Raw genomic sequence first — 27524 nt, 5'->3', positions numbered from 1 at the left:
GTAATGTATTTTTTATGTGTTTTGTGACAATTTTATGTTTCTTGAAACAGTTAAACACAGATCTAAAGTCGCAGTAGTCATTCTAGCGTAAATAGTGATTGTGCTCATGCAATTACGCCTACGTTCAACTCATAATACGAGTGCAATTTAACCTGGGTGCAAATGATCCTGAAAACTCTAGCGCAAATGTTTGTGCTCCACTTGTAATCTGGCCCATAACGTTTTCAATTTTAGCATGACAGTGTTTGTAGATGTGCCATATAGGCCTGAAATAATGTGTTATAAGTGAGGCAGTGCTACGGGTTAAAGAACCTCAAATCAACAACAGTGTGTGTGTGTCTCCTATTCAGTGATAGAGATGTGCATTCTTTTTTTGTACGAATTCATCACCAAAATCTAAATGAATGCAACAACAAAAACAAAAAACAAAGAAAAAAAAATAAATACTGACGAAAATCATCAGTATTCATTTGTTTTTCTTTCATGATTTGAATAGAACATACAATTGTAAACAACTTTCTAATTTACTTTAAGAACAGCATTGCACTACTGGCAGCTATATGAACACATCTAGTTAGCCCATCACAAGAAACAAATGTGTGCAGGCACCAATCAGCAGCTAGATACCACTAGTGTATGATATGTGTGCATTCTTTTTCAACAAGGGATACAAAGAGAATGAAGCACATTTGAAAATAGAAGTGAATTTAAAAGTGTCTTAAAATGATATGCTCTATCATAATCATGCAAGTTTAATTTTGACTTCCCTAACCCTTTAACATAAGCTTTGAAGGGATAGGATCCAATCAGCGAATAAGATTGAGGTCGCATTCTATTGGCTGTTCCAATCAGCCAATAGAATGCAAGCTCAATCCTATTGGCTGATTGGATCAGCCAATAGGATTTTTTCAACCTTAATTCCGATTGGCTGATAGAATTCTATCAGCCAATCGGAATCTAAGGGACGCCATCTTGGATGACGTCATTTAAAGGTACCTTCATTTATCAAGAAGACGTCGAATGAAGAGGATGCTCCGCGTCAGATGTCTTGAAGATGGAACCGCTCTGCGTCGAAAGGATAAAGTTAGAAGATGCCGTCTGGGTGAAGACTTCTGCCCGTCTGGAGGACCACTTCTGCCAGCTTCGTTGAGGACATCTTGCCACTTGGATGAAGACTTCTCCCGGTAAGTGAATCTTCTGGGATTTTTTAAGGGTGGGTGGGTTTTATTTTTAAGTTAGGGCTTTGGGCAGCAATAGAGCTAAATGCCCTTTTAAGGGCAATACCCATCCAAATTCCCTTTTCAGGGCAATGGGGAGCTTAGGTTTTTTTTAGTTAGGGTTTTATTTGGGGGGTTGGTTGTGTGGGTGGTGGGTTTTACTTTTGGGGGGGTTGTTTGAATTTTTTTTTAAAGGTAAAAGAGCTGATTACTTTGGGGCAATGCCCCACAAAAGGCCTTTTTAAGGGCTATTGATAGTTTAGTTTAGGCTAGGGTCTTTTTATTTTGGGGGGGCTTTTTTATTTTGATAGGGCCATTAGATTAGGTGTAATTAGTTTAAAGATCTTGTAATTTGTTTTTTTTATTTTCTGTAATTTAGTGTTTGTTTTTTTTTTTTATTTTAGCTAATTGTATTTAATTTATTTAATTGTATTTCATTTAGGAAGTTATTTAATTGTAGTGTAGTGTTAGGTGTTAGTGTAACTTAGGTTAGGTTTTATTTTACAGGTCAATTTGTATTTATTGTAGCTAGGTAGTTATTAAATAGTTAATAACTATTTAGTAACTATTCTACCTAGTTAAAATAAATACAAACTTGCCTGTAAAATAAAAATAAACCCTAAGCTAGATACAATGTAACTATTAGTTATATTGTAGCTAGCTTAGAGTTTATTTTATAAGTAAGTATTTAGTTTTAAATAGGAATCATTTAGGTAATGATAGGAATTTTATTTAGCTTTATTTAAATTATATTTAAATTAGGGGGTTTTAGGGTTAGACTTAGGTTTAAAGGGTTAATAAATCTAGAATAGTGGTGGCGACGTTGGGGATGGCAGATTAGGGTTTAATAAGTATAATGTAGGTGGCGGCGATGTTGGGGGCAGTAGATTAGGGGTTAATAAGTATAATGTAGGTGGCGGAGATGTTAGGGGCGGAAGATTAGGGGTTAAAAATATTTAACTAGTGTTTGTGAGGCAGGGGTGCGGCGGTTTAGGGGTTAATATGTTTATGATAGTGGTGGCGATGTCCAGAGCGGCAGATTAGGGGTTAATAATTTTATTATAGTGTTTGCGATGCGGGAGGGCCTCGGTTTAGGGGTTAACAGGTAGTTTATGGGTGTTAGTGTACTTTTTAGCACTTTAGTTATGAGTTTTACACTACAGCTTTGTTAGGAATCTTGGCGGTAGAGGGTGTACCGCTCACTTTTTGGCCTCCCAAGACAAACTCGTAATACCGACGTTATGCAAGTCCCATTGAAAAAAGCCTTTACGAAATTTACGTAAATTGGTTTGCGGTAAGGCCAAACAAGAGTGCGATGCCCTTAAACCTGCAAGACTCGTAATACCAGCGGGGCATAAAAAAGCAGCGTTAGGACCTGTTAACGCTGCTTTTTCACCTTCCTGCACAACTCGTAATCTAGCCGAATGTTAGCTGCATTTACTTATAATAATACCCAAGGGAATTAAAAAGGACAATATAATCCAAAATATATGCTCTATATTTAAAAGATATATTAAAGAAATATGAAACCAAAATATTTTATTTTGTGAATAAGACAGAGCACAGAAAAAAAAAAATAAAAAGTTTCCATTTTATGCCTATTATCAAACTTGCTTCGTTCTCATGGTATTCTTTGTTGAAGAGATACCTAGGTAGGTGTCTGGAGCACTACATGGCAGGAAATAGTGCTGCCATCTAGTGCTCTTGCAAATGGACAACATTCTACTTAAACTGCTGCTATATAGTGCTCCAGACTAGAGATGGGCGAATGTTTTGCAACATTTGAAAAATGAAACGAATTTTAACAGATTTGTTCGTTGGTTTTGAATTTCTGCTTGTATAACATTCTAACATTCGTTTGATGTAATGGTATTTCTAATGCTTTCTTTAAATGTAATATTCGATTCAAATTTTTCTATAATTCTATTAGAATTAAGCAATATTCAAATTCAAAAAAATTTGAATTTATATATTTGTTACATTATTTCTAATAATTTCTTTAAATGTAATATTCGCATTATGCAATATTCGAAATAGAAACATTCAAATTGATTTGTATCTATTATGTATCAATGTACTAAAGCCTAGATTACAAGTTTTGCGCTATAGAGGGTGCAAAACTAACTAACCCTACCATTACAAGTTTCAAAAAAGCCGCCTTGTGCATTGCGATATGGTGGCGATGAGCTCCATACCGCACAAAATTCATAGGGAGAGAGTGTTAGAAAAAAACACCTGAAGTGATTGATGTCTATGGGGAAAAAAAAGTTACATGTCAACCTAACACCCTAACATAAACCCCACGTCTAAACACCCCTAATCGTCCTTTTGACATCACCGACACCTAAATAAAGTTGTTAACCCATAATCTGCCGCTCCCGTCATTGCCACCACTAATAAAAGTTATTAACGCCTATTCCGCCACTCCCCGACATCGCTGCCACTATAATAAAGTTATTGACCCCTATTTCCCCACACCCCAACATCGCAGACACTATAATAAAGCTATTAACCCCTATTATGCCGCTCCCCGACATCGCCACCACTAAATAAAGTTATTTGCCCCTAATCCTCTGGCCTCCCACATCACTGCCACTAAATAAACCTAATAACCCCTAAACCGCCAGCCACCCACATCGCAAAAAACTAAATTAAACTATTAACCCCTAAACCTAACAACCCCCTAACTTTAAATTAAAATTACAATATCCCTATCTTAAAATAAATAAAAACTTACCTGTGAAATTAAAAAAAAAAACAAGTTTAAACAAACAATTAACCTAACATAACTATTAAACTAAAACTAAAAAACTACCAATTAAATAAACTAAATTACACATTTAAAAAAAACTAACACTACTAAAAAAATGTAATTCTAAAATTACAAAAAATAAAAAATACTAAATTACGAAAAATAACAAACACTAAATAACAAAAAATAACAAACAAAATTATCCAAAATAAAAACAATTACACGTAATCTAATAGCCCTATAAAAATAATAAAGCCCCCCAAAATAAAAAAAACCTAGCCTACAATAAACTACTGATAGCTCTTAAAAGGACTGCGTTACTGTTTTTACGCTGAAATGGCCAAACTGTAACGCAACTCTTAATCTAGGTGTAAATTCCCTATCACATGTACTATTGAGCTTCTGAATAGTATTTGTTAAATCGAATGTTACATTCAAAATTTCGAATTTGGACATTTGATCTAATAATGAACATTCGAAATCTGTAAATAACATTGAATTATCAATTTTAAAAAAAATATTTTTTGTTATCAACATGGCATGGTGTTTCTTAGCTCTTCACACAGCATTTTAATAACATCACATAACATGTTAATACATAATTGTTCCTATTTATAAAAAAAAATAAAACTATTGACCAAATCCCATTTTTGAACCATGAAACATGTAAAAAAAAAGAACTAAACAAGTGCATCTATCAAAATGTTTTTTTTTTTATTGCATTTAAATGTTTAATTTTTATCAGTATTGAGTTACTGACGTTTTCTTTTTATACCGCGTATATTTTACTTAAAGGGAACCACAACACCTGCTGGAAATGTTTTAAACTAACTTTTACTGATTATCCAAAATAAACTGATTGTAATGCTGTATGCAGTCTTTATCTTACTGCATTCTATTGTAGATAAAAGCTTTACAATTTAAACGTTGATCTGCAGCATTGTTAGTTTATTTTGCACAATTAGAAAAGGTTAGTTTAGAATATGTCAAGCAGGTGTTTGTTCCCTTTAAGTGAAGGTTTGTGGAAACCCTCATCAGATAAGAGCCTTTTTCTTATTGGTTATATAACTAGTCAGAGTGTAAGAAAACCAGATGCTCCTGTTATGCTACATATATAATTCACTACTGTGAATGGATTGGAATGGCATGAAGAATAAGGCTGAAAACATAACAGTTGAATTAAAAGTTTTTAGTCAATATTTATTGGATTACAATGTAAAACATAAAATTAAAGCAATAGGGAAATAAAGATTGGACAGTCATAGAGAGAACATAACTGAGGGAGAGAGAGACATGGAAAGGAAAGAGAGAAGATGAACTGATAGTAAAAAGAGAAAATAGGTTGTAATGAAGAAAACAAAGAAAAATAAAAGGTGATTAAAAGACATGAAAAGAAAGAATAAACAGCAATGTGATAAGGTGAAGACTAATGAGCAATGGGACGGGAGGAGAGGAAGAGACACAGGTCAACTGAAAGGACAGAGAAAGAGTAATCGTGCGGAAAGGGAGAGTGCAGGATGTACCACCAGGAGAGAAGGCCGAGATGTCATGGAAAGTGCAAGAAACAGAGGAGAGAGGATTGTGATGAAAATGGAGAAGAGGAGGCTGTGAGAATGTGGAGGAAAGTAATGCAATAGGGAAGGGAAACATAAGTCATGACAGTTAAAGGGTCGGTCAACGTTCTTATAAACGTTTCATAATTCTGTACTGTGTGTAGAATTATGTAACGTTAACCTAGTGATAATTGTAGGAAATAAAGCAACTGAAAGAGTTAACCCCCCCCCCCAAAACTTTACTAACCTTACCTTCCTCGCTGTATTCTTCTCCTCTGCTGTTTTTTTTTCGAAAGCGTCTCACAGGCTCGCTGTCTAATCACATTGCGCCTGATTGTGCCTTTGAACTAAATGTAGTGCGCTCCTGTGCTGGGTAAAGCAACCAACAGCTCTACCTAGCATGAGAGCACGCTACATTAGTTCAATGGCGTGATCCGGCACACTGTAATTAGACAGCGTGCCCGAGACATGCTTTAATAAAAACAATCAGCAGAAGAGGACGGTGAGGAAAATAAGTTTAGAAAAGTTTTGGGGGTTAAATCTTTCATTTGCTTTATTTCCTACCGTTACCGCTATGTTGATGTTGCATATTTTTGCACATAGTGTAGCATTATGTAACATTATAACATTAATAAGAACGTTGACTGACCATTTTAATTAGTAAAGTAAAGTCATAATAAATAGAATAGCTGACACTTGCAGAAGTACTAAATATAGACAAAATACCAATGCATTATCCATAATGTATTTATTTTTTAATTTTCACAAAAAATAGTTGCAGTTTTTCAAGCTAATCAAAAAAATTCCTTTATGAAACCAGAGAAATATTAATATTATTTACCTCCTTAGATAGGACAATTCCGTTTTGTTTACTAAAGGAAATGACAGATGCAATTCTACATTCATGTGCAATCTGTCTCCATTCCAGTCAATCAGAGTTTCTATGCAAAATCTATCACATATCGTATTTTGTGGGTTTTATAAATTCAGGCCCATACCAAAATGTTTATAGACCACACAATAAGTCATTTATCTTACACTTTTTAAATGTGTTTGTGCCATGAAAACTCTCCATGTACCGGAGTGCACGTGTTAGAATGAAAAGTTTACTCAAACTTACTTTAGTTGTAAATACCAGATCTCATATAATCGATTAATCGGCCGATTATTTTTTCGATTAATCGACTAATCGGATAAAAAGAGAATCAATAATAGTTTTCTATGTTTAAATAAATTCCACATAATGAGTGTTATAAATATAAACTTCAGACAAAAACTTTACATTAAAGTGAAGGTAAAGTGCCTCAATCCGAACCGCTATCACAACAGGCCAAACAGTTACACACCAGAACCACTACAATGGAATGCCAGATTGCCCCAGTTTATGGGCCACTTTTACACATGTGGATATAAAATGAGTTAAAAACACCATACAAAAGTTGCACCCTATTACGTGTGACTTAGACCCTGCTCCAACTCAGCTCATATCTGGATGCATTGAAACACTCGCCCCAGCCCTCACAAAAATAGTGCAGTGTTCACTAAAAACAGGAGACTTCCCAGATCCTCTAAAAGAAGCTGTGGTAAAACCACTCCTAAAGAAACCTTGATTAGACCCAGACTGCATGACTAATTACAGACCAGTATCCAACCTCCCATTTCTGGGGAAAGTAATTGAAAAAGTAGTGGCAACTCAACTGGAAGCCCATCTATCACGCCTAAACATATTTGTATCCAGTCAGGCTTTAGATGCCGCCACAGCGCTGAAACAGCGCTAGTCCGAGTGCTAAATGATCTCCTCATGGCAAGAGACAAAGGTGATTACTCCATTCTAATCCTCCTGGATCTCTCAGCTGCATTTGACACCATTGACCATAGGATTCTAATAGAGCGCTTGCAGTACATCTGTGGTCTAGGAGGCACAGTCCTTAACTGGTTTAAATCTTTCCTCGCTGGTAGATCACAGAGAGTAATATCAGGATCAAGCTCATCAGCACCAACAGAACTGACCTGCGGAGTTCCACAAGGATCTATCCTGCCTCCCATGCTATTCGCAATTTACTTACTACCACTGAGGGACATCATTAACCGACATGGCCTAAGGTATCATTGTTACGCTGATGACACACAACTCTACTTCTCCTTTGCTCCAGATACTACAGACCCAGCATGCTGCATAAACAATTGCTTAACAGACCTCATAGAATGGATGAATGCTAGCTGTCTCAAAGTGAACCCGGACAAAACAGAGTTACTCTTGGTGAGGGGACCCCGGTCATCAAAAATATCCCACGATCACCCAACTGGCCTGGAGCTTGGAGGCTCTAAACTCGTTAGTTCAGGAAAGGTACGAAACCTCGGAGCGCTGATTGACGCTGGACTATCTTTTAAACAGCAGATTTCCTCCGTAATAAAATCTGCCTACTTTCATCTGAAAAACATAGCCAGGATACAACACTTAATTCCACCGGATGATATGCCAACATTATTCCATGCATTTGTATTCTCTAGGCTAGATTACTGCAATGCTCTTTACTTGGGCCTCCCAAAAAAAGAACTCCATCGCCTTCAGACAGTTCAAAACGTAGCAGCCAGACTATTGACCAATCAAACTCGCTCCTGCCACATAACACCTGTTCTCCACCTTGCATTGGCTTCCAATTAAATGGCGAACATATTTTAAAATTGGCCTGCTGACCTTCAAAGCCTTAAACAACCAAGGCCCACAGTACCTGAAAGAGCTCCTGACATCCTACATCCCAGCCCGTTCACTTAGGTCAGCCAACACATCCCTCCTCTCAGTGCCAAGAATAAGGACAAACTCAGGCTCCAGAGCATTTGGCCACGCTGCCCCTACTTTCTGGAACTCTTTACCTTGCGCAATCAGACAGGCACCGTCCTTACAGACTTTTAAAAAAAAGCTAAAGACCCACCTCTTCCATCAGGCATTCAGTCCGCTTATTTGACCTTCAGAAACTCCTAACTTTTATGTCTTATGTTGGCATAATTGTAAAGTGCTTTGAGTCTCACAGGGAGAAAAGCGCTATATAAATCGCAAATTATTATTATTATAAGTGCGCTCTATTGCATTAGCTAATTAAACTTGTTACCCTAAATGAACAGTACTTTAATTCATCTTTTTTTTTTTAATTATAAATCATTATTCAAATTTATTATCATTATTAAATTATTATTTAAGTATAAATCGAGTTATAGCCTTTTATAATTACATTTTTTCTATCTGTAAATACAACCTGTCTTTTTTTTTTTTTTTTTATGGAAGGTCACGTTTTTTCAAGAGCCAATTGACATTCTGGCCGTTAGGCGGCCGTCAACCTACGTCATCCGCCTCCTGGATGATCTGCGCATGTGTTTACTTTATTTGTTGGGCTTGTAAGACAGGCACGCTCCCGTTTTGCGCATGCCTATTGCAAACAGTAATAATTTGCCTTAACACGGAGAATGACGCCTGCGCAATGTAAAGACATTGTAGATCACCGCATGCGCATTGCTGAGAGTAGCTGAGGTATTCAACGCAATGAGCATGCACAATTTATTGGATCCTTGTGAACTCGCTTTGGAGACACGTATAGAGTGGGTGGGACCGCTCTATACGTCACTCTCTCCAAGATAAGAAAATGGATGATGGGAGGAGTTAAGAATATAACGGTAGGGGAATATAAACCTTGATTTTTATACACTTATAATGCATTGTGGTAAAAAAAGGTAGCAATTGCATTTTTTTTAACTTTTAACCTTCACTTTAACACAACTGTTTCTTCAATGTTTAAGCAGCAGAGCACAGTTTTATAATTAAACAAAACAAAACCACAAACTGTTAGAAAAGAGGTAGAACTAGAAAGAGTTAGACTATCACTGTTAATAAAATTCTGTTATTCACTCTTTCAGAAACTTTGCATTGAAATGCAAAAATCTCAACATGTCCACATGCTTCTGGCTAAGGCTGGTTCTCTGTTTGCAGCTATATTTCCTGCAGCAGAGAAAAGGCTGTTGAGGTGTATAAGTAGGGTTTTGCCAATTTCACCAAAGTGGGATATTTATCTTTGTTAGCTCTTCACCAATGCTGTTTTCTACCTTGGCAAGGGTCCTCTCAATAAAGTAACCCTTGACTTCAATCTAACATAAAAATATCTTTAATATCTATATGCAATGGTAAATAACCAGCTTTAAGGTTAGGGGAAATATCTAGTCCGCTCTAAAAATAACGGATATATACTTATAAAGGTTGAATCTGGTACATATCACAATTTATTAAAAATATAAAAAAAACTATAAAAAACAAAATCAAAAGCGCTAAGGACTGTATATCAATAACAGGACAAAGCCTTACACATTTATTTATACAGTACATATAATCAGCAATAGCAAACAATACGCTAATAATTGTGCAAACAGATAATAGTGCACATCAATTTAAATAACTCCCATCAATCTAGGGGCTAGGTGTAAACAACAAGCTCAGCACTATATCATGCAAAGCATAGTTCCAAATCACCAGATTTAATATAAACAATCCAAATGATGAGTATTATATCTGCACATAAGCCAGGGGTAGTTGTAAACGTATACTGTCCTGAAAAAGTGAAAAGTAGACGTCCTTTAGGCTAAGGACATAACCATAAAACACAATACCATATGCAGTAGTTCATTGGAGTGAAGCAGCTGGTGTTGTGCACAGACCAACTAATTGCAAACCAACTAATTGATTAATCGATTATGAGATTCGTTGACAACTATTTTCATAATCGATTATTATCGATTATGACGATTAGTTGTTGCAGCTCTATATAATAGCATTGCTTCATCTCTAACTTATTGATTCAATACACATTTATTGCTAGACATGTGCATGGCGAAAAAATTCGGCTCGGTTCGGATCGATTCGGAATTTTTCGAAGTTCGGTTCGGATCGATTCGAATTCGGAAAATTTTGAATCGATTCGTTTCGGATTCGTTTCGGATTCATTCATATTCGAAAAAATTTGGCTGGATTCGTTTCGGAAATTCAGAATTTCAGTAAGTATTCGGTGGGATTAGACTAGTATTATGTACTGTATATTAGGTGTAACCCATAGTAGAGTGATATAACCTAATATACTGTACAATACTATTGTAATCCATGGCCATCCGAATTTACAGAATAAATCCGAACTAATTCGGATTTATTCAGTAAATTCGGCAGTATTTTAATTCGGAAATTCGGTTCGATCCGAATCGCTGAATTTGCAGAATTTTCCGAATTTCCGAATCGAACCGAACCGAATTGCACATATCTATTTATTGCTTTTGTTCAGAGGTGCAACTAGAAACCTCTGGGTCTGGAGAGAATCAATGAAGGCCCCCCCAGTTCCAGCTGTTGGAGACAAAGGGGCCTAGTTATCAAGCCGTCAACCTCAAATACGCTGGAATTCCGCAGCCCTGGAGGCGGCGGATCCCATAGGAATCAATGGGAGTCTGACCATAGCGAAAGTTCATGTTCGCTGCTGCCAGACATCCCATTGATTCCTATGGGAGATGTCTGCACCTAACACCCTAACATGTACCCCGAGTCTAAACACCCCTAATCTGTCCCCCCTACACCGCCGCAACTAAATAAAGTGTTTACCCCCTAAACCGCCGCTCCCGGAGCCCACCGCAAGCTATAATAAATATGTTAACCCCTAAACCGCCGCTCCCGGTCCCCGCTGCAACTATAATATATGTATTAACCCATAAACCGCCACTCCCGGACCCCGCCGCCACCTACATTATACCTATTAACCCCTATCCTGCCCCCCCTACACCGCCGCCACTATAATAAATTTATTAACCCCTATCCTGCCCCCCCTACACCGTCGCCACCTATAATAAACTGTTCAGCACTCAGGAAGTAACAGAGTGGTCACATGATCGTAAATTCAAAAAGTAAGGTATGGTCCAACAACGTTCTTAAAGAGATATTACCCAAATAAAAGGAAAACTTGTGCAAACAAATCCCCATTGTCAAAATAAAAAAAGCCTTCACATGACAGAACAGTGCCATGAACTGCTGCCTAATAAATCCCCAACCTTTAAAAGGGATATTCAGTCCCATAAGGAACCACCTTGTTCTCTATATAGGGGTAGCAAAAATGTTGAAAGGTAAGCAAAGACCACCTCCAACTGCTAAAAGAAACCATTACTCTTACTAAAGAGAATTACAGGGACACAGCATTACCCCAATCCTTGCTTGCAGGAAAAAAGTACCCATTAAAGAATTAACAACTTGATTTCTTCAGACACCTTCTTCGCACATCACCTACAATGTTGCACAGGCAATGAATGACTGGGGATTGTGGATAGTGGGAGGATATTTGAAGCTTTGCTGGGGGTGTACTTTGCCTCCATCTGGTGGTCAGGAGTTGAATTCCCACTAGTAATTGAATGGATTTGTGGACTCTCCATGCCACTGGAAAGAAATATCCTTTATATTTAAATATACGTACAATGTCTTATGACACATTTTTAGAAATGTATATTTGTTTAGTTATTTACAACAATGTTTTCAGTCAGGGCCGTATTATAGTTTTATTGCATAAATCATACTCAGCCTTCCTCTCTGTCCTTCCTAAGAATGCCTTTATGTTTTTCTATCTCTGCTTTTGATGTCCATTTCTAGAAACTGATGTAGATTATAGAGGTTTTCATAATACTATTTCACAAGACTTTGTATGTGAAAACTTCAGAGTGGTTTTCAAACATTTGCTCTTGAAGATAACTGCTTATTTATCTTGCAATCTTCATGGCAGTGCGAGTATTTTATAATCATCAGCATTTTGTTTGTAACGTGAACATACTGCCAGATAAACATAATTAGTATAGAGTTTAGACTTGAATTCATCATTTTAAAAAATCTGCCTATAATATGAATTTAAAGGGACAGTGTACTAAAAATGTATTTCCTCTTAATGTGTTCCAAATGACTTGCTATATCTACTTTGGGGTATTAAATATATGTGAAATTGTTCCTCCATGTTTATTTTTATATTTAAAATAGTTTTATTAAAACCCTTACCTGTTCTTAGAGGGACACTGAACCCAATTTTTTTTCTTTCATGATTCAGATAGAGCATGCAGTTTTAAGCAACTTTCTAATTTACTCCTATTATCATTTTTTCTTCGTTCTCTTGCTATCTTTATTTGAAAAAGAAGGCATCTAAGCTAAGTAGCCAGACAATTTTTGGTTCAGACCCTGGACAGCACTTGTTTATTGGTGGGTGAATTTATCCACCAATCAGCAAGAACAATCCAGGTTGTTCATCAAAAATGGTCCGGCTTCTAAACTTACATTCTTGCTTTTCAAATGCAGATACCAAGAGAATGAAGACAATTTAATAATAGGAGTAAATTAGAAATTTGCTTAAAATTGCATGCTCTAACTGAATCACGAAATAAAAAATTTGGGTTCAGTGTCCCTTTAAGGATATGCCCATATAGGGCTCAATTGCAGAGCTATCATTTGTGTGCAAGTAACGTATTTTCATTGCCATTTGTGCGCAAGTTTAATTCCTCCTGTATTACAAGATGAAAGTAAATGTGAGCGCGTGAGCGCAATCGCGATTTATACTAGAATGATTACCGCAACTTCAGAGCCCTGGTTAACTGTTACACAGTCAAAAAAGTGTCACAAACCAGTTACACTCATAATAACACTAATACAAATTATTCAAAACAATTGCAATAAAAAGTTATAAGGGCTCAAAAATATGAGGTCTCAGGTGTTAGTAAAAAAAAAGGCTGCAAAGGGCTTTAAAGTGAAAGTAAACTTTGTCTAATCGCTAATAATAATTTACAAATACATCCCAAAATAAGGTAACTTTCATTCATCTGTTTAGTAAAATCGCGATATAGCTATCTTTTTTTCACAGTACTGTTTTCAAAACTTTTTCGCCGATCCTACGCCCGCATTAAAAAAATATTTTTCTTTTTCAGTGACGAATACAGCCATATCGAACTGATTGGTCCCCCAGTGGCGTCCCAAACAGTTCACTATACGCCCCCGGCTGTAAATGTGCATGCGACTATCTCTGAATTACGTCTGTCTTTAGAAGCACATTCATGATAGCCGCATGCGCAGTCTAATGAAAACAGAATCCTATACAATTGATTGTATTTATCGTAGGGGAGAGCGTGGTATTGCGCATAAAATCTATTCTCGAGAGCGAGCACATAACTATACGTATACAGCGGGTGGGACCACTAGTAAGAATTATAATACACAAGCCGGAAGAAAGCAAGGGGGCGGAGGAACATAGAGAAAGGTTAGATTGAAAATATATCTATATTTTGAAAATCGTTAAAAATTATTTTTAAAAAAACTTAACGACTACATTAGTTTATAGTAGATTTAAGCATTGGCTTATTGATATATCGTTAAATTTACTTTCACTTTAAATACATACATACACATGTCTAAATGTGTATATATATTATATATATATATATATATATATATATATATATATATATATATATATATATACAGTATATATATCTATATGTATGCATATATATATATATATATATATAAATATATATATTATATATATATATATATATATATATATATATATATATATATATATATATATATATACATACAGTATATATATATCTATATATTTATATGTATATATATATATATATATATGTTTATATGTGTGTGCATATGTGTTTATATATGTGTATATATATATTTACAGACATATATACACATATAAACACATAAATACATATGTACACTTATGTATACTTATAGATATGTGCATTGGAGCCCTTTGCAGACAAGTAGATGAAAACATGAAAAATCATATTTATGCAATATTCATTTTTAATAAAGTGTTTAACTATGTATTTACTGGAAATATTTCACATGCCAATGTTCTTCACATGGGAGAATATGCTCTATGTATTTTTAAATATATATTCATATAAATATCTATATCTATCTATCTATCTATCTATCTATCTATCTATCTATCTATCTATCTATCTGTATATGTAAACTTATAAATAATCATGCACAGTATATATATATATATATATATATATATATATATGTGTGCAAAAATCCATCAGATATATATTTAAATATCTATTTAAGAAAAAATAGAACCTATTTTGCTATGTGTAGAACATTGGATTATGAAACATGCAATATTAGCTTCTTATGTTGCGCTTGTGAATGCAACTAGTAATACAAGTGCGAATCACAGAGCTCAATAAAATAATTCTAGCTATGCCAAATGGCGAGAGATGAGGAATATAACCATCGATCTGCAGGAAATATCCTCGCTTTTCCCCGAGTTAGAGAAACCGGGCTTTTAGCATATTTGAGGGAATCCCGCATCAAACTTGTCCATCAATCCTATATAATGCCTAAACTGAGTGCCGAATTGGTCCCAGATGCACTAGATAAATGTAACAAATGCGCGGCTCACTCACCAGATCTTATACACCTAGTCTGGGACTGTCCTAAACTGCAAAGGCTGTGGGGCAAGGTATCATACTGGCTCACAAAAATCCTCAAGATAAACATTACACTATCAGCAAAATGCATTATCTTCCTTCATGACAATCATAGCAACACACAGTATCGGAAATTTTTCAACCTAGTAATACTAATGACCAGAAAATTAATCCTACAATACTGGACCTCACACAAAGCCCCTCCGTTTAAAAAGCTAGTAGTTGCTATATAATCCCAAATGTAACAGCCAGATGTCCAAGGTAATTTGGCTAAAAGGATCAAAGCATTTGTTTACAAGTGGGAACCTTTCTTACTATTCATCCCTACTCCTCTAAAACACAAAATCTTATAACCCTTTCAAAACTCATTATTTATTCTCAATGAAAATGTACGTGGTAAATGGTGTCCCCCATCCTCCAACCCAGATTAGACAATTAACTAAAACACGATACATCACTGCTTGGGCCATCATATCAAATTTCCTTCATTGAAAGTAGGATGTTTGGTTCAAAAGTGTCTCATCTTATCCAGAACCCCCTTGGAGCAACAGTCACAAGGTACGTCACAACCTCCAACTTCTATAGAGGGAGCCCCACTCTTCCACACAGTCTGATATCACTTTGTCCAAGGGTACAGTCTCCTTGTGATTCAGACAGTTACACTTTTGTACTCTATTTAATATTTATTGAGTTCATTTAAGAAATAGGAGACCAATACCCTACTCCGCACGGTGTGGTGTATCCTACTAAGCCACGTTTATGTCCTAATTCATTTTTAGTATTTAGTTAGTTTAATATATTTAATTGCGTGTTATTGTCATATTTGGAATCTAGGAACCTAGATCCTCACCTTTACATGGAGAACAAATAATTTGGCATTATAATAATTCTTTTTATGATAGTCTTTTAGTACCATAAGTATGTTTTCCTAGTTATGTGACGGATCTTAACTTAGCTTAACTTATTTACTTGCGTGTTTATTTTTGTTTTTGTTTTAATTATATTTAAAAAATTGGAAAACTAGATCCTCATCATCATGGTAGAACAAATATTTCAACATTTTTGTCTTGCACTGCTTTTGTATTGTGTGGCATTATGTAAATTATTTTTATGATGTACTTTTATTACTATAAGTATGTTTTCTATGTACGTGTTGGATCTGGACTATAAATAAAGTTTGATATAAAAAACAAAATAATCTAGTGGTTTTAACGTGAGCACAAACTACTGCTCCAATCATAATCTATCCCATGAACCATAAAATAAAAGTTCATATGTAAGGATATGTTCCTTCTCTCTGGATTTTTTCAGACCTCTGTGTTCCTCCGTATGCTCTCAGAGAAAAGGAAACAAAATATGCAACATAGTGTAACTCTGTAACCACTTAGAGGAAAAAGCTGATCCAGCGAAACGTAGTCGGAACTGTAACAATAGACTCTCCAGTGTGTCTTTACATTTGCTTGAACACCTGGGGGAGGAGCGTTCCCTACTGGTATTGTAAGGTGGAGGATTTAGAGGTTAAGTTTCTGCTTCTCCATCCATCACCATCCAGGACTTGGAACGGCTCTTTTGAGTAATATCATATATATTATTGCTCATCTATCCTATGTCAAAGGTGCTTATGGTGCATTTGTGATGCTTTTTATATATTTTAATAAATATTACATATCCTTACATATGAACTTTTATTTTATGGTTCACCTTTTTATATTGTAATATTGTATTATCACATTTATTTCACTTCTATATGTTTTTGTGATATTTTGGTATATTTATTGTATAATCTATCCCATAATTGGCTGAGCTTGCAGGAAAATCTCTAAACACACAGCCTAATAGTTAGGTGCTGAAATGCTTATTAAAGGGACAGTAAGCACTGAATAAATGCTATATAGAATGATGCATTCAAAGGAAAGATTAGTTTGGAGAGAGAGAGAGAGAGAGAGAGAGAGAGAGAGCTATTTTAGAATTCAGTGTTCTCCAGAGAAAACCTTTGCTAGCTGGGTGGTATTGGGAAGTAGCTGGGTGGGGGCCGTGTAATACTTTATAGTATTATAACATTTTATGTTATTATAAATGTAACTTAAAGGGACACTGAACCCAATTTTTTTTCTTTTGTGATTCAGATAGAGCATGCAATTTTAAGCAACTTTCTAATGTATTCCTACTAGCAAATGTTCTTCATTCTCTTGGTATCTTTATTTGAAAAGCAAGAATGTAAGTTTAGATGCTGGCCCATTTTGGTGAACAACCTGGGTTGTTCTTGCTAATTGGTGGATAAATTCATCCACCACTAAACAAGTCCTGTCCAAGGTTCTGGACTTTCTTTCTCAAATAAATATAGCAAGAGAACGAAGAAAAATTGATAATAGGAGTAAATCAGAAAGTTGCTTAAAATTGCATGCTCTATCTGAATCCCGAAAGAAAAAGATTGGGTTCAGTGTCCCTTTAAACTGTCCAACACACAAATGAATTGCATAATTCAACATAAATTGATTTATTGATAATTTGTGCAGCAAATATCGGAAAACAAATATTAGCTAATTTGAGTTTTATACTGGCTTACATTTTAGCCAGGTGGTTTGCCCCTTATATAGGTCCTGGGGAGAACACTTGGATTTATGTGGCAGTGGGCACTATTTTAACACCAACTATGGCATCTATGCCAAAATAATAGTAGATACAACAAATATTCTCTCAGACAAGACAAATAGTAGCAATTACATTGGTGGAATTAAAGCACTGTAGGAACGTGTGCAAATGAATTAAATATCACAACTTTTTATTCAATTGCAATAAGTTCCTGTGCTTTTAGACATGAGCATGCATCAGATATGCATATGCTCTATCACCTCTCCTGATAGGTCTTTCACTGACTCTACTACACTTCACTATTATCATTTACCACTCACCCTTAGGAATAAATTACATGATTCTAAAATCTTTTTCTGCCATAGAATGCTGTTACACATTGGCATCCTATGCAATGTTTTACAGATCTCTCTGGTATCCAAGTGGTTAAACTTGGCCCTTTAAAGATTCACAACAGCTGTGATCTTGAATAAACCTGAGGATAAGTTAAAGCCAAAACTTACTTTGTGCATATACTGTATGTATATACTTTCATAGATATTTTGGGGTTTATGAAGCAGCGGATGTTGCTTCTGACCCTCTCCGCTTCAGTTTCGACTGAAGCGGAAGTTAAGAAGCTGCGGTCCAAAGACTGCTGCTCCTTAACTCGTCCGCCACCTCTGAGGTGGCGGACAGCAATCAGTCCGATGGAATACGATTGAGTTGATTGACACCCCCTGCTAGAGGCCGATTGGCCGCAAATCTGCAGGGGGTGGTTCACCAGAACTGCTTATGCAATGATAAATACCGACAGCGTATGCTGTCGGCATTTATCGATGTGCGGCGGACATGATTTGCTATAGCGGATCATGTCTGTCCGCACCTACATAAATAGACCCCATAGAGAGAGCCAGAAAAAGACAAAGACTGGTGATAGATAGATAGATAGATAATAGATAGATAGATATAGATAGATAGATCCATAGATAGATAGATAGATAGATAAATAATAGATAGATAGATAGATAAATAATCGATTGATAGCTAGATAGATAGATAGATAGATAGATAGATAGATAGATAGATAGATAGATAGATAAATAGATAGACGGACAGACTGATAAAGTTATTCTGAAGTCAATACAAAAATTGTCTGAATGCTCTAGAAACTAAAATGCTGGCTTGCAAAACTCTATTTAAAAGACACATTGAGTAACACAATATTGGACGGTTTTCACAGACAGAGAGAAGTGCCAAAAAAAGAAATTGAAGATCGTCAAACTAAGATAAAACGTTAAGAGATTTATTTTTTTGCAGAAACTGTAGAGGATTAATTAAATATCTTCTCCTCAGATCTTGCCAGAAACTGAACATGAAATAATAACATGGATCAAGCAGGATAATATGTATGGCAAGAGGTAAATATCATACAGATATACAAATTAAGCAAGCCAATTCTGCAATCAAAGTTTTCTGCTTATGTCACAACACAAACCGTATTCACCAGCAATTTAATAAAAAGGGGCTGTCACATTCCCTGCAACAAAGAATCCTCAAAAAACTAAGATATTGTTTGTCAAAGTAGCTAACCACTAAAAAGCTATTTGACTGGCAGCCTGGCACAACACAAGTGAAAGAAGCGGTACTTAGTCTCACTATTTGATTGGCAGCCTGGCACAACACAACTGAAAGAAGCGGTACTTAGTCTCACTATTTGATTGGCAGCCTGGCACAACACAAGTGAAAGAAGCGGTACTTAGTCTCACTATTTGATTGGCAGCCTGGCACAACACAAGTGAAAGAAGCGGTACTTAGTCTCACTATTTGATTGGCAGCCTGGCACAACACAAGTGAAAGAAGCGGTACTTAGTCTCGCTATTTGATTGGCAGTCTGGCACAACACAAGTGAAAGAAGCGGTACTTAGTCTCACTATTTGATTGGCAGCCTGGCACAACATAAGTGAAGAAAGCGTTACCTAGTCACACTATTTCACTGGCAGCCTAGCACAACACAAGTGAAGGAAGTGTTACCTAGTCTCACTATTTGACTGGCAGCCTGGCACAACACAAGTGAAAGAAGCGGTACTTAGTCTCACTATTTGATTGGCAGCCTGGCACAACACAAGTGAAAGAAGCGGTACTTAGTCTCACTATTTGACTGGCAGCCTGGCACAACACAAGTGAAGAAAACGTTACCTAGTCACACTATTTGACTGGCAGCCTGGCACAACACAAGTGAAGGAAGCATTACCTAGTTGCACTATTTGACTAGCAGCCTGGCACAACACAAGTGAAGGAAGTGTTACCTAGTCGCACTATTTGACTGGCAGCCTGGCACAACACAATTGAAGGAAGCGGTACCTAGTCACACTATTTGACTGGCAGCCTGGCACAACACAAGTGAAGGAAGCTGTACCTAGTTGCACTATTTGACTGACAGCCTGGCACAACACAAGTGAAGGAAGCTATACCTAGTCGCACTATTTGACTGGCAGCCTGGCACAACACAAGTGAAGGAAGCGGTACCTAGTTGCACTATTTGACTGTCAGCCGGGCACAACACAAGTGAAGGAAGCGGTACCTAGTCTCACTATTTGACTGGCAGCCTGGCACAACACAAGTGAAAGAAGCGGTACCTAGTCGCACTATTTGACTGTTAGCCTGGCACAACACAAGTGAAAGAAGCGGTACCTAGTCGCACTATTTGACTGACAGCCTGGCACAACACAAGTGAAGGAAGCTGTACCTAGTCGCACTATCTGACTGTCAGCCTGGCACAACACAAGTGAAAGAAGCGGTACCTAGTCGCACTATTTCACTGGCAGCCTGGCACAACACAAGTGAAGGAAGCGGTACCTAGTCGCACTATTTGACTGGCAGCCTGGAACAACACAAGTGAAGGAAGCTGTACCTAGTCGCACTATTTGACTGGCATCCTGGCGATACCTAGTCGCACTATTTGACTGGCAGCCTGGCACAACAAAAGTGAAGGAAGCGGTACCTAGTCGCACTATTTGACTGGCAGCCTGGCACAATACAAGTGAAGGAAGCGGTACCTAGTCGCACTATTTGACTGGCAGCCTGGCACAACACAAGTGAATGAAGCGGTACCTAGTTGCACTATTTGACTGGCAGCCTGGCACAACACAAGTGAAGGAAGCAGTACCTAGTCACACTATTTGACTGACAGCCTGGCACAACACAAGTGAAGGAAGCTGTACCTAGTCGCACTATTTGACTGGCAGCCTGGCACAACACAAGTGAAGGAAGCGGTACCTAGTCGCACTATATGACTGGCAGCCTGGCACAACACAAGTGAAGAAAGCTGTACCTAGTCGCACTATTTGACTGGCAGCCTGGCGGTACCTAGTCGCACTATATGACTGGACGCCTGGCACAACACACGTGAAGGAAGCGGTACCTAGTCGCACTATTTGACTTGCAGCCTGGCACAACACAAGTGAAGGAAGCTGTACCTAGTTGCACTATTTGACTGGCAGCCTGGAACAACACAAGTGAAGAAAACTGTATCTAGTCGCACTATATGACTGGCAGCCTGGCACAACACACGTGAAGGAAGCTGTACCTAGTCATTCTTTTGCCAATATTCTCCTCCTCATGCTGTTACATTTGCTTCCACTTTCAAGTCTTGTGAAATATTTCACCTTATTTTTCCTCTCCATTACTCAGAACTGTCCCATCTCATTTGATCTTCATAGACTGTAAAAATATACTTACTACTATTAATTTATTGCTACTTTTAGATGTACAGCCAAAGGATCATACTTGGTATAAAAAAAATTACATTCGCCATAAAAAGAAGATGACAAAAAAAAATAATATTAAAGCCTATTGTTACTGGTCTCGATATCTCTCAACATCAAACAACACCATCTTGTTAGATTCTCTGTTCATTGGGAATTGTATCTACAGAAAATCCATAATCTTGTAGTAAAAATGTTTGATAAATGTTTTAATCTGCATAAAATCAGCCAACAATTTTGAACTGAAACAGTGGAAATGTTCAGCTTAAATGGAAACTTGCAGGAAGGATGAAATGACCAACCCTGTATTTTCTCCACAGGAAATATCAGAATGAATTTTGTTCAGAATGAAGTTGGTTCAGGTTTAGCTTCAAATTATAGTCAAGTAGTTTAAAGGTGCAAGGTCCCTGTAAAATATCTTTTTTTTTTCTGTATTAAGCAAGTTCACATTTTATGAAAGACTAAAAAAATGAACAAAGTTCTAAGCAGAACACAGCAGATGAATAACCTCAGAAATTGGGATTTATTCCAGTTTTGTAAATAAAAGCCATTTGATTTTTTTCAGAAACATTACTCTCAGCCACACACACTGTATTTTATTATACAGTATATTATGAAATCTGATATAAAACAAACAAACATGTTTTCTCTTATTTATTTTAAATAAAGTTATTTCTAAGCAGTTTTTATCATGAAGTCAGATTTAGTAAAATGTTTTACAAAACCTTTTTTTTTTTCTGTGTCATTTTTCTCAGCTTTCAAGAAAGGGGGGTTGGTTTAGAATTTCAGGAAGTTTAAATAAAATGTATAAAACAAATACTATTTTGTTCATGTAAAGTAAAGCAGAGGCGTCTCCAGAAACTATATATAGGGGGAACACAGGGTTCCACAAAAAATTATATATAGATAGATAGATAGATAGATAGATAGATATAGATAGATATAGATATATAGATAGATAGAGAGAGAACCAAAACCATACAGCAATTACTTAGTACCCAGTATTGTTCAACAATCACTCACTACCCAGTATTGCACAGTTATTACTCAGTGCCCAGTATTGTAAAAATACTTTAACAAACTCAAAACCCCTCTCTTGGGAACTGCAGCTGAAGCCAGGAGTGTTTGTTTTTAACTCCTCAATAGATGTGAACCAAATGCATTTAAAAGCAAACATAGATCCTGTAGCTTTTCTACAAATCATTTTGTGATGTGTATCTGAGTTTTCAACTTCTGCTTAGCTACTTTATCAGCTGTTCAAGCCAGCCGAGTCTCAGATCGTCTCATCCTTTCTTTCCCACTGCAACATAAACAAACAATGGAACGGGAGGGAAATAAATCCTGTGCATCAGAAAATGTAAGGGCAATCAATATATTTATTAAGCATGATTATGCCTAATTTATGATGTTTTTTAGGCTCCAACTAAGGGCTAGATTATGAGTGGAGCGCAATGTTTGCACTGCACTTAGTAATACCAGTGCACGAGAGCGCGTTTCCATAGCCTCCATTCGGAGCTGCATTTTAATGCTGAGAACCACGGCAAAACCACTTAGCGCAGTGCAAGGGGCATATCGTGCATGGTTGCGCAGCAATAAATATATATATATATATGTATATGAATATAAATTAATATACATGTATATACACATATTAACACACACACATATATATATATATATATATTTATATTGAAAACACAGTCCCCCATTCACATCCATGTAAAGGCACTTTTGGTGCCTCTTTTCTAACACTGCACATCCCCTCACTTTAACCCCTTATAACTGCTTTGTGCAGTTTAAAAAAATAAAATAAAAATGTTCATATAGTGTACTGTCCTCTTTATTTTGGGGGGCAATTGGGGCATTTTTTTCTTTTTAACCAGAGGTCTGACAAAGTGAAACCGCAAGCTCGCGGTCACATTAACCAGCAACTTGTAATAGCTGGTTATTTAACGTGTGCCTGTAAACGGACAAGTTTGTCCCTTTAAGAGTGCACAATAAGATAGCACTCCATTTGTAATCTGGTTCTAAATCTTAAAGAGAACTGAAGTGAGGAAAGAGCTATCATGGATGTCCTGAAGGGGGAGCGATAGTAACCATTCATTAAATTGTGCCAGGGATTTGTGAGGACAATCTCACGTTATAGTAAGTCTGTAATAGTTATCTACTTTTCTAAGAGACGCTGAGGAAACCCCAGCCCCACAACTATTCAGTTGTTGTTTGATAAAAGAGTTCTTAAGCACATGCACAGCTAAAGTGACATGCACAGTTGGGGGGGCACAAGGTGGGGGCAGGCAATATACAGGTGGAGCTGGTCCCCCCATTAGTGATGCCAGTGATCTATTTACTATAACAGTTATGTTAAAAGTCAATGAGAAAGTAATACTTTCCTAAAAAATGTAGTGGATTCAGTGAAAGACCTGCCATGAGAGGTGATAGAACATAAACGTATTTGATACTTGCCCATTTCTAAAAGCACAAAACTTGCTGCAATTGAATCAAAGCTGTCATATTTCATCAATTTGCACATGTACGCCAGTGCAGTAAAGGACAATAATGCTGAAATCTAAAACTTATGTTTAAAGTAGCCTGCGTTTCAGGAGATAAGCAGTTTCTGAGCAAATTATTTCAAGAGACACAATAAAAATGTTACACTAAACAGATGTGGTAAAATGACTAAAGCTAAATCAAAGTGGAAGTTTGTAGAATCAATGGCTTACCCCAGCTGAGCAGAAATAGCGTGTTTATGTGCATTCCCAGAATCCTACGCCCGCTGTACTCCATCCTAGTATTACTCCTTTCTGCCAGGCAGCAGAGACAGTTGAGTGGGAATTAAGAGAGAACAGAATTTCAGGAAGCAAAGCTTTTCCTGCACAAGTACTGAATCCGTGTAAATAACGAGATTACTCAGCACTGCCTTAAAAACAGACCTCCCACCGGGACAACCGTCAGAGCCCCAGCTCAGAACATATATGACGTGACGTGTAAAAAAGAGTATATTGAGAATCAGAAAGATTGCAATAATGCAATGTACCTTGCCAGTTACTATCATTACATTTTCAGAGCATCTATGACATATGGAAAAAGAATATGTCAAAGCATGAAGCCACATTTAACATATAAGGCATTTTACTTTAAAACTGCCTTTTTATACTAGTCTGTGTGATTTGCCATAAGATGCAGGTAATGCAGTTTGAAAATTAAATAGGTTATTGTCATATATTCTCTCATTCTGTATTTCATATCACCCTGTTGTAAACAATAATAAACAATACCAAGTTTTCAAATGGCCCTCACAATACATTTAACCCTTATATTGGGCACACAGCTAAATAATATAAACCCAAATGTTACATTTTAAGCAACTTAATAAATTACTTATATTATCAAATTTGCTTCGTTTTTTTGGTATCGTTTGGGGAAGGAGCAGCAATGCACTACTGATCACATTGGGATAGCCAATGTTAGAAAGCATATATGTGCAGCCACCAATCAATGAGTTTCCAGTAGTACACTCCTGCTCCTGAGTCTATCTAGGTATGCTTTACAATAAAGGCTATCAAGAAAAGGCAAATTGGATAATAAAAGTAAAGTGGGAAGTTGTTTAAAATTACATGCTCTGTCTAAATCAGGAACGTTTAATTTTACTTTACTGTCCCTTTAATTGCCTCATTTGAACCTCTAGCCTTCAAATGCCCCCACCAATGCAGTAGCAGGTAGGGCTAATACTGCTTGTATTTTGCCTTGTTTAATTGTTTTGAAAGTGTATCTTAATGGAAAAAAACATAGATATATAAATAATAGTCATATCTTTATCCTCAGGACATATACATAAATAAACAATGTCAGATCAAAGTTAAAAGTCTTCAAAATGATACATATTTAGCTATAATTTATTTCCCATGTGAAGTGGATACTGAAGGTTATATCATTTTTTCCTAGTTAGATCCACTTTCCCATCCATAGCACTGTGACTATAAAGCATTTTAGATGTGATATATTGTATAAGAGGTCATTAAACAGATGGCTTCCAATCATTTAAATACTTTAATAATAACACAGAATGATATCTGATACTGAATAACTTAAAACTAACTTCAAGTGAAAAATATTGGGTATTCCTTTGCAACTAAAAAGTGAATTCCCCTGACCCTTCCACCTTAAGCAGCAGGAAAGTAGGTGGGGAATTCTGATATTTGCTGTCTCACTAGTATCTGTTGTAAATAGATTAGCTCTGGAGCTTTATTAAAGGGACACTGTACCCAAAAATTTTCTTTTGTGATTCAGATTGAGAATGCAATTTTAAGCAACTTTCTAATTTACTCCTATTATCAAATTTTCTTCGTTCTCTTGCTTTCATTATTTGAAAAAGAAGGCATCTAAGCTTTTTTTTGGTTTCAGTACTCTGGACAGCAATTTTTTATTGGTGGATGAATTTATCCACTAATCAGCAAGGACAACCCAGGTTGTTTACCAAAAATGGGCCGGCATCTAAACTTACATTCTTGCATTTCAAATAAAGATACCAAGAGAATGAAGAAAATTTGATAATAGGAGTAAATTAGAAAGTTGCTTAAAATTTCATGCTCAATCTGAATCACGAAAGAAATTTTTTGGGTACAGTGTCCCTTTAAGATGTCTGTCAGCTTTTCAAGTAATAAATTCAAACAACAAAAAAGAAGCGCTAGTTAACACCTAGGAGGTGACTGAATCCACCTATGAAAAAACCTGCTGACCAGTATCTTTCCCTTTAGGCTGTTAAAATGTAGTATCAATAATTAAATAGAAAAGATCAAGTGCATATGCTAATAATCACAATTTGCTAAAATGAGTCAAAGCTAATGAGTTCAAATGTAATACATAAAACACATAAAATCACATATCTTAAATAACAGCTCTTGATAGAGCTAGACAAAACGATGTTTGTTCCAAAGTCCCAATGAATCCAGATTATGTATTGTCTAGAGGCAAAAAAGACAAACACAAAAAGACAAACACCTAGATTACGAGTTTTGCGTGGCAATTTCAGCGTAAAACAGTAACGCAGCCATTACAAGTCGTGTCGGTATAGCTATACCGCAAACATTTTAGCCTGTAACGCAATGTCAATCCCGCACTAAAAAAAAAAATTACGTTTTTGTGTGGGATTTCCATAGCGCCAATATTACAAGTTGTGCAGTCCGGCTAAAATGCTTGCGTTACAGCCTATACCTTCTCCTCTGTATCTTTTGCCCTGGTTGCTATTCCACGTCCCTTTAATGTGTTTTCAATACCCTGGTATGCATTTCCTCTGATGTCTGAATTTAGGACTTTTCTGTATATTTGTTACCAGCTCCCCAGCCATTTGCTCACCCCCCCCCCCAATCTAATTTACAAGTGTGTAACTCCAGTCTACCTAACTAGTATACTTGTAACACAGCTGCCTTAAATCAAATCATTCCAACTCTAATTTCACTGCTACATACAGCTGAGCACTGGCTCTGTGAAGCCTTGGCTCTGAGTTTCAAAGTGGCTCTGGATTATAAGTGGCTGAGTTAAGAACTGGAGTTAAGAAACCGGAGGGGAAACTGCAGACCCCACTAACAGGTCATCCTTACTAACTATACACCTGCAAAATGCTCTCTATGTCCTTTCTGCTCTTTCTGTCTGCCATCTTCCTAAAACTCACTGCATGCCCTTATAACATCAATAATCCCCACACTATCATTATCTCTCCCTCCCTTCTCTCATCCCCAATGCTGTTCTCTCATGAACTACTCTGCCTCCTTAGAAACACTTCCCCCTCTAACTCTCCTGTGTCTAGTCATACCCGCTCCTACAAGTCTCACTCTCACCTTCTGTCACTCACACTCCTATTACTGCTTGCTTCTGGTGACATCTCTCCTAACCATGGCCCTGCAGCAATCACCACACTTTTACACTCTCCCTTAGTCTCCCACAATACAAACTCAAGGTCAAGCGATCCCAATAATCTCATCTCCATTAACCCACAGCGCTTATCCCCTCTCTTTTCTTGTGCCCTCTGGAATACACGCTCAGTCTGTAACAAACTTACAACTGTTCACAACCTATTTGTTTCTAAAGCTTTCAATATTCTAGCAATTACTGAAACCTGGCTATCTTCCTCTGACACTGCTTCCATTGCTGCTCTTATGCATGG

General features: G+C 36.7%; 1 protein-coding gene across 2 annotated transcripts in view; it reads right to left on the bottom strand.

Moving 5' to 3' along the window:
• The window catches only part of RAMP2 (receptor activity modifying protein 2), a 113174-nt gene extending 88917 nt beyond the window's left edge, over window positions 1-24257 (bottom strand). For both annotated transcript variants that reach the window (XM_053699447.1, XM_053699454.1), the window contains exon 1: window positions 24085-24257. In XM_053699447.1, the coding sequence (XP_053555422.1) occupies window positions 24085-24148 (64 nt within the window). In that variant the 5' untranslated portion in view covers window positions 24149-24257. The remainder of the gene's footprint in view (window positions 1-24084) is intronic.
• Window positions 24258-27524: the final 3267 nt, after the last annotated feature.

Source organism: Bombina bombina, chromosome 1 (genome assembly GCF_027579735.1).
Source record: "Bombina bombina isolate aBomBom1 chromosome 1, aBomBom1.pri, whole genome shotgun sequence".
In the NCBI taxonomy this organism is placed as follows: domain Eukaryota; kingdom Metazoa; phylum Chordata; class Amphibia; order Anura; family Bombinatoridae; genus Bombina; species Bombina bombina.
Note: the sequence above shows the minus strand (reverse complement) of the source record. Positions and strands in the feature narration are given on the sequence as shown.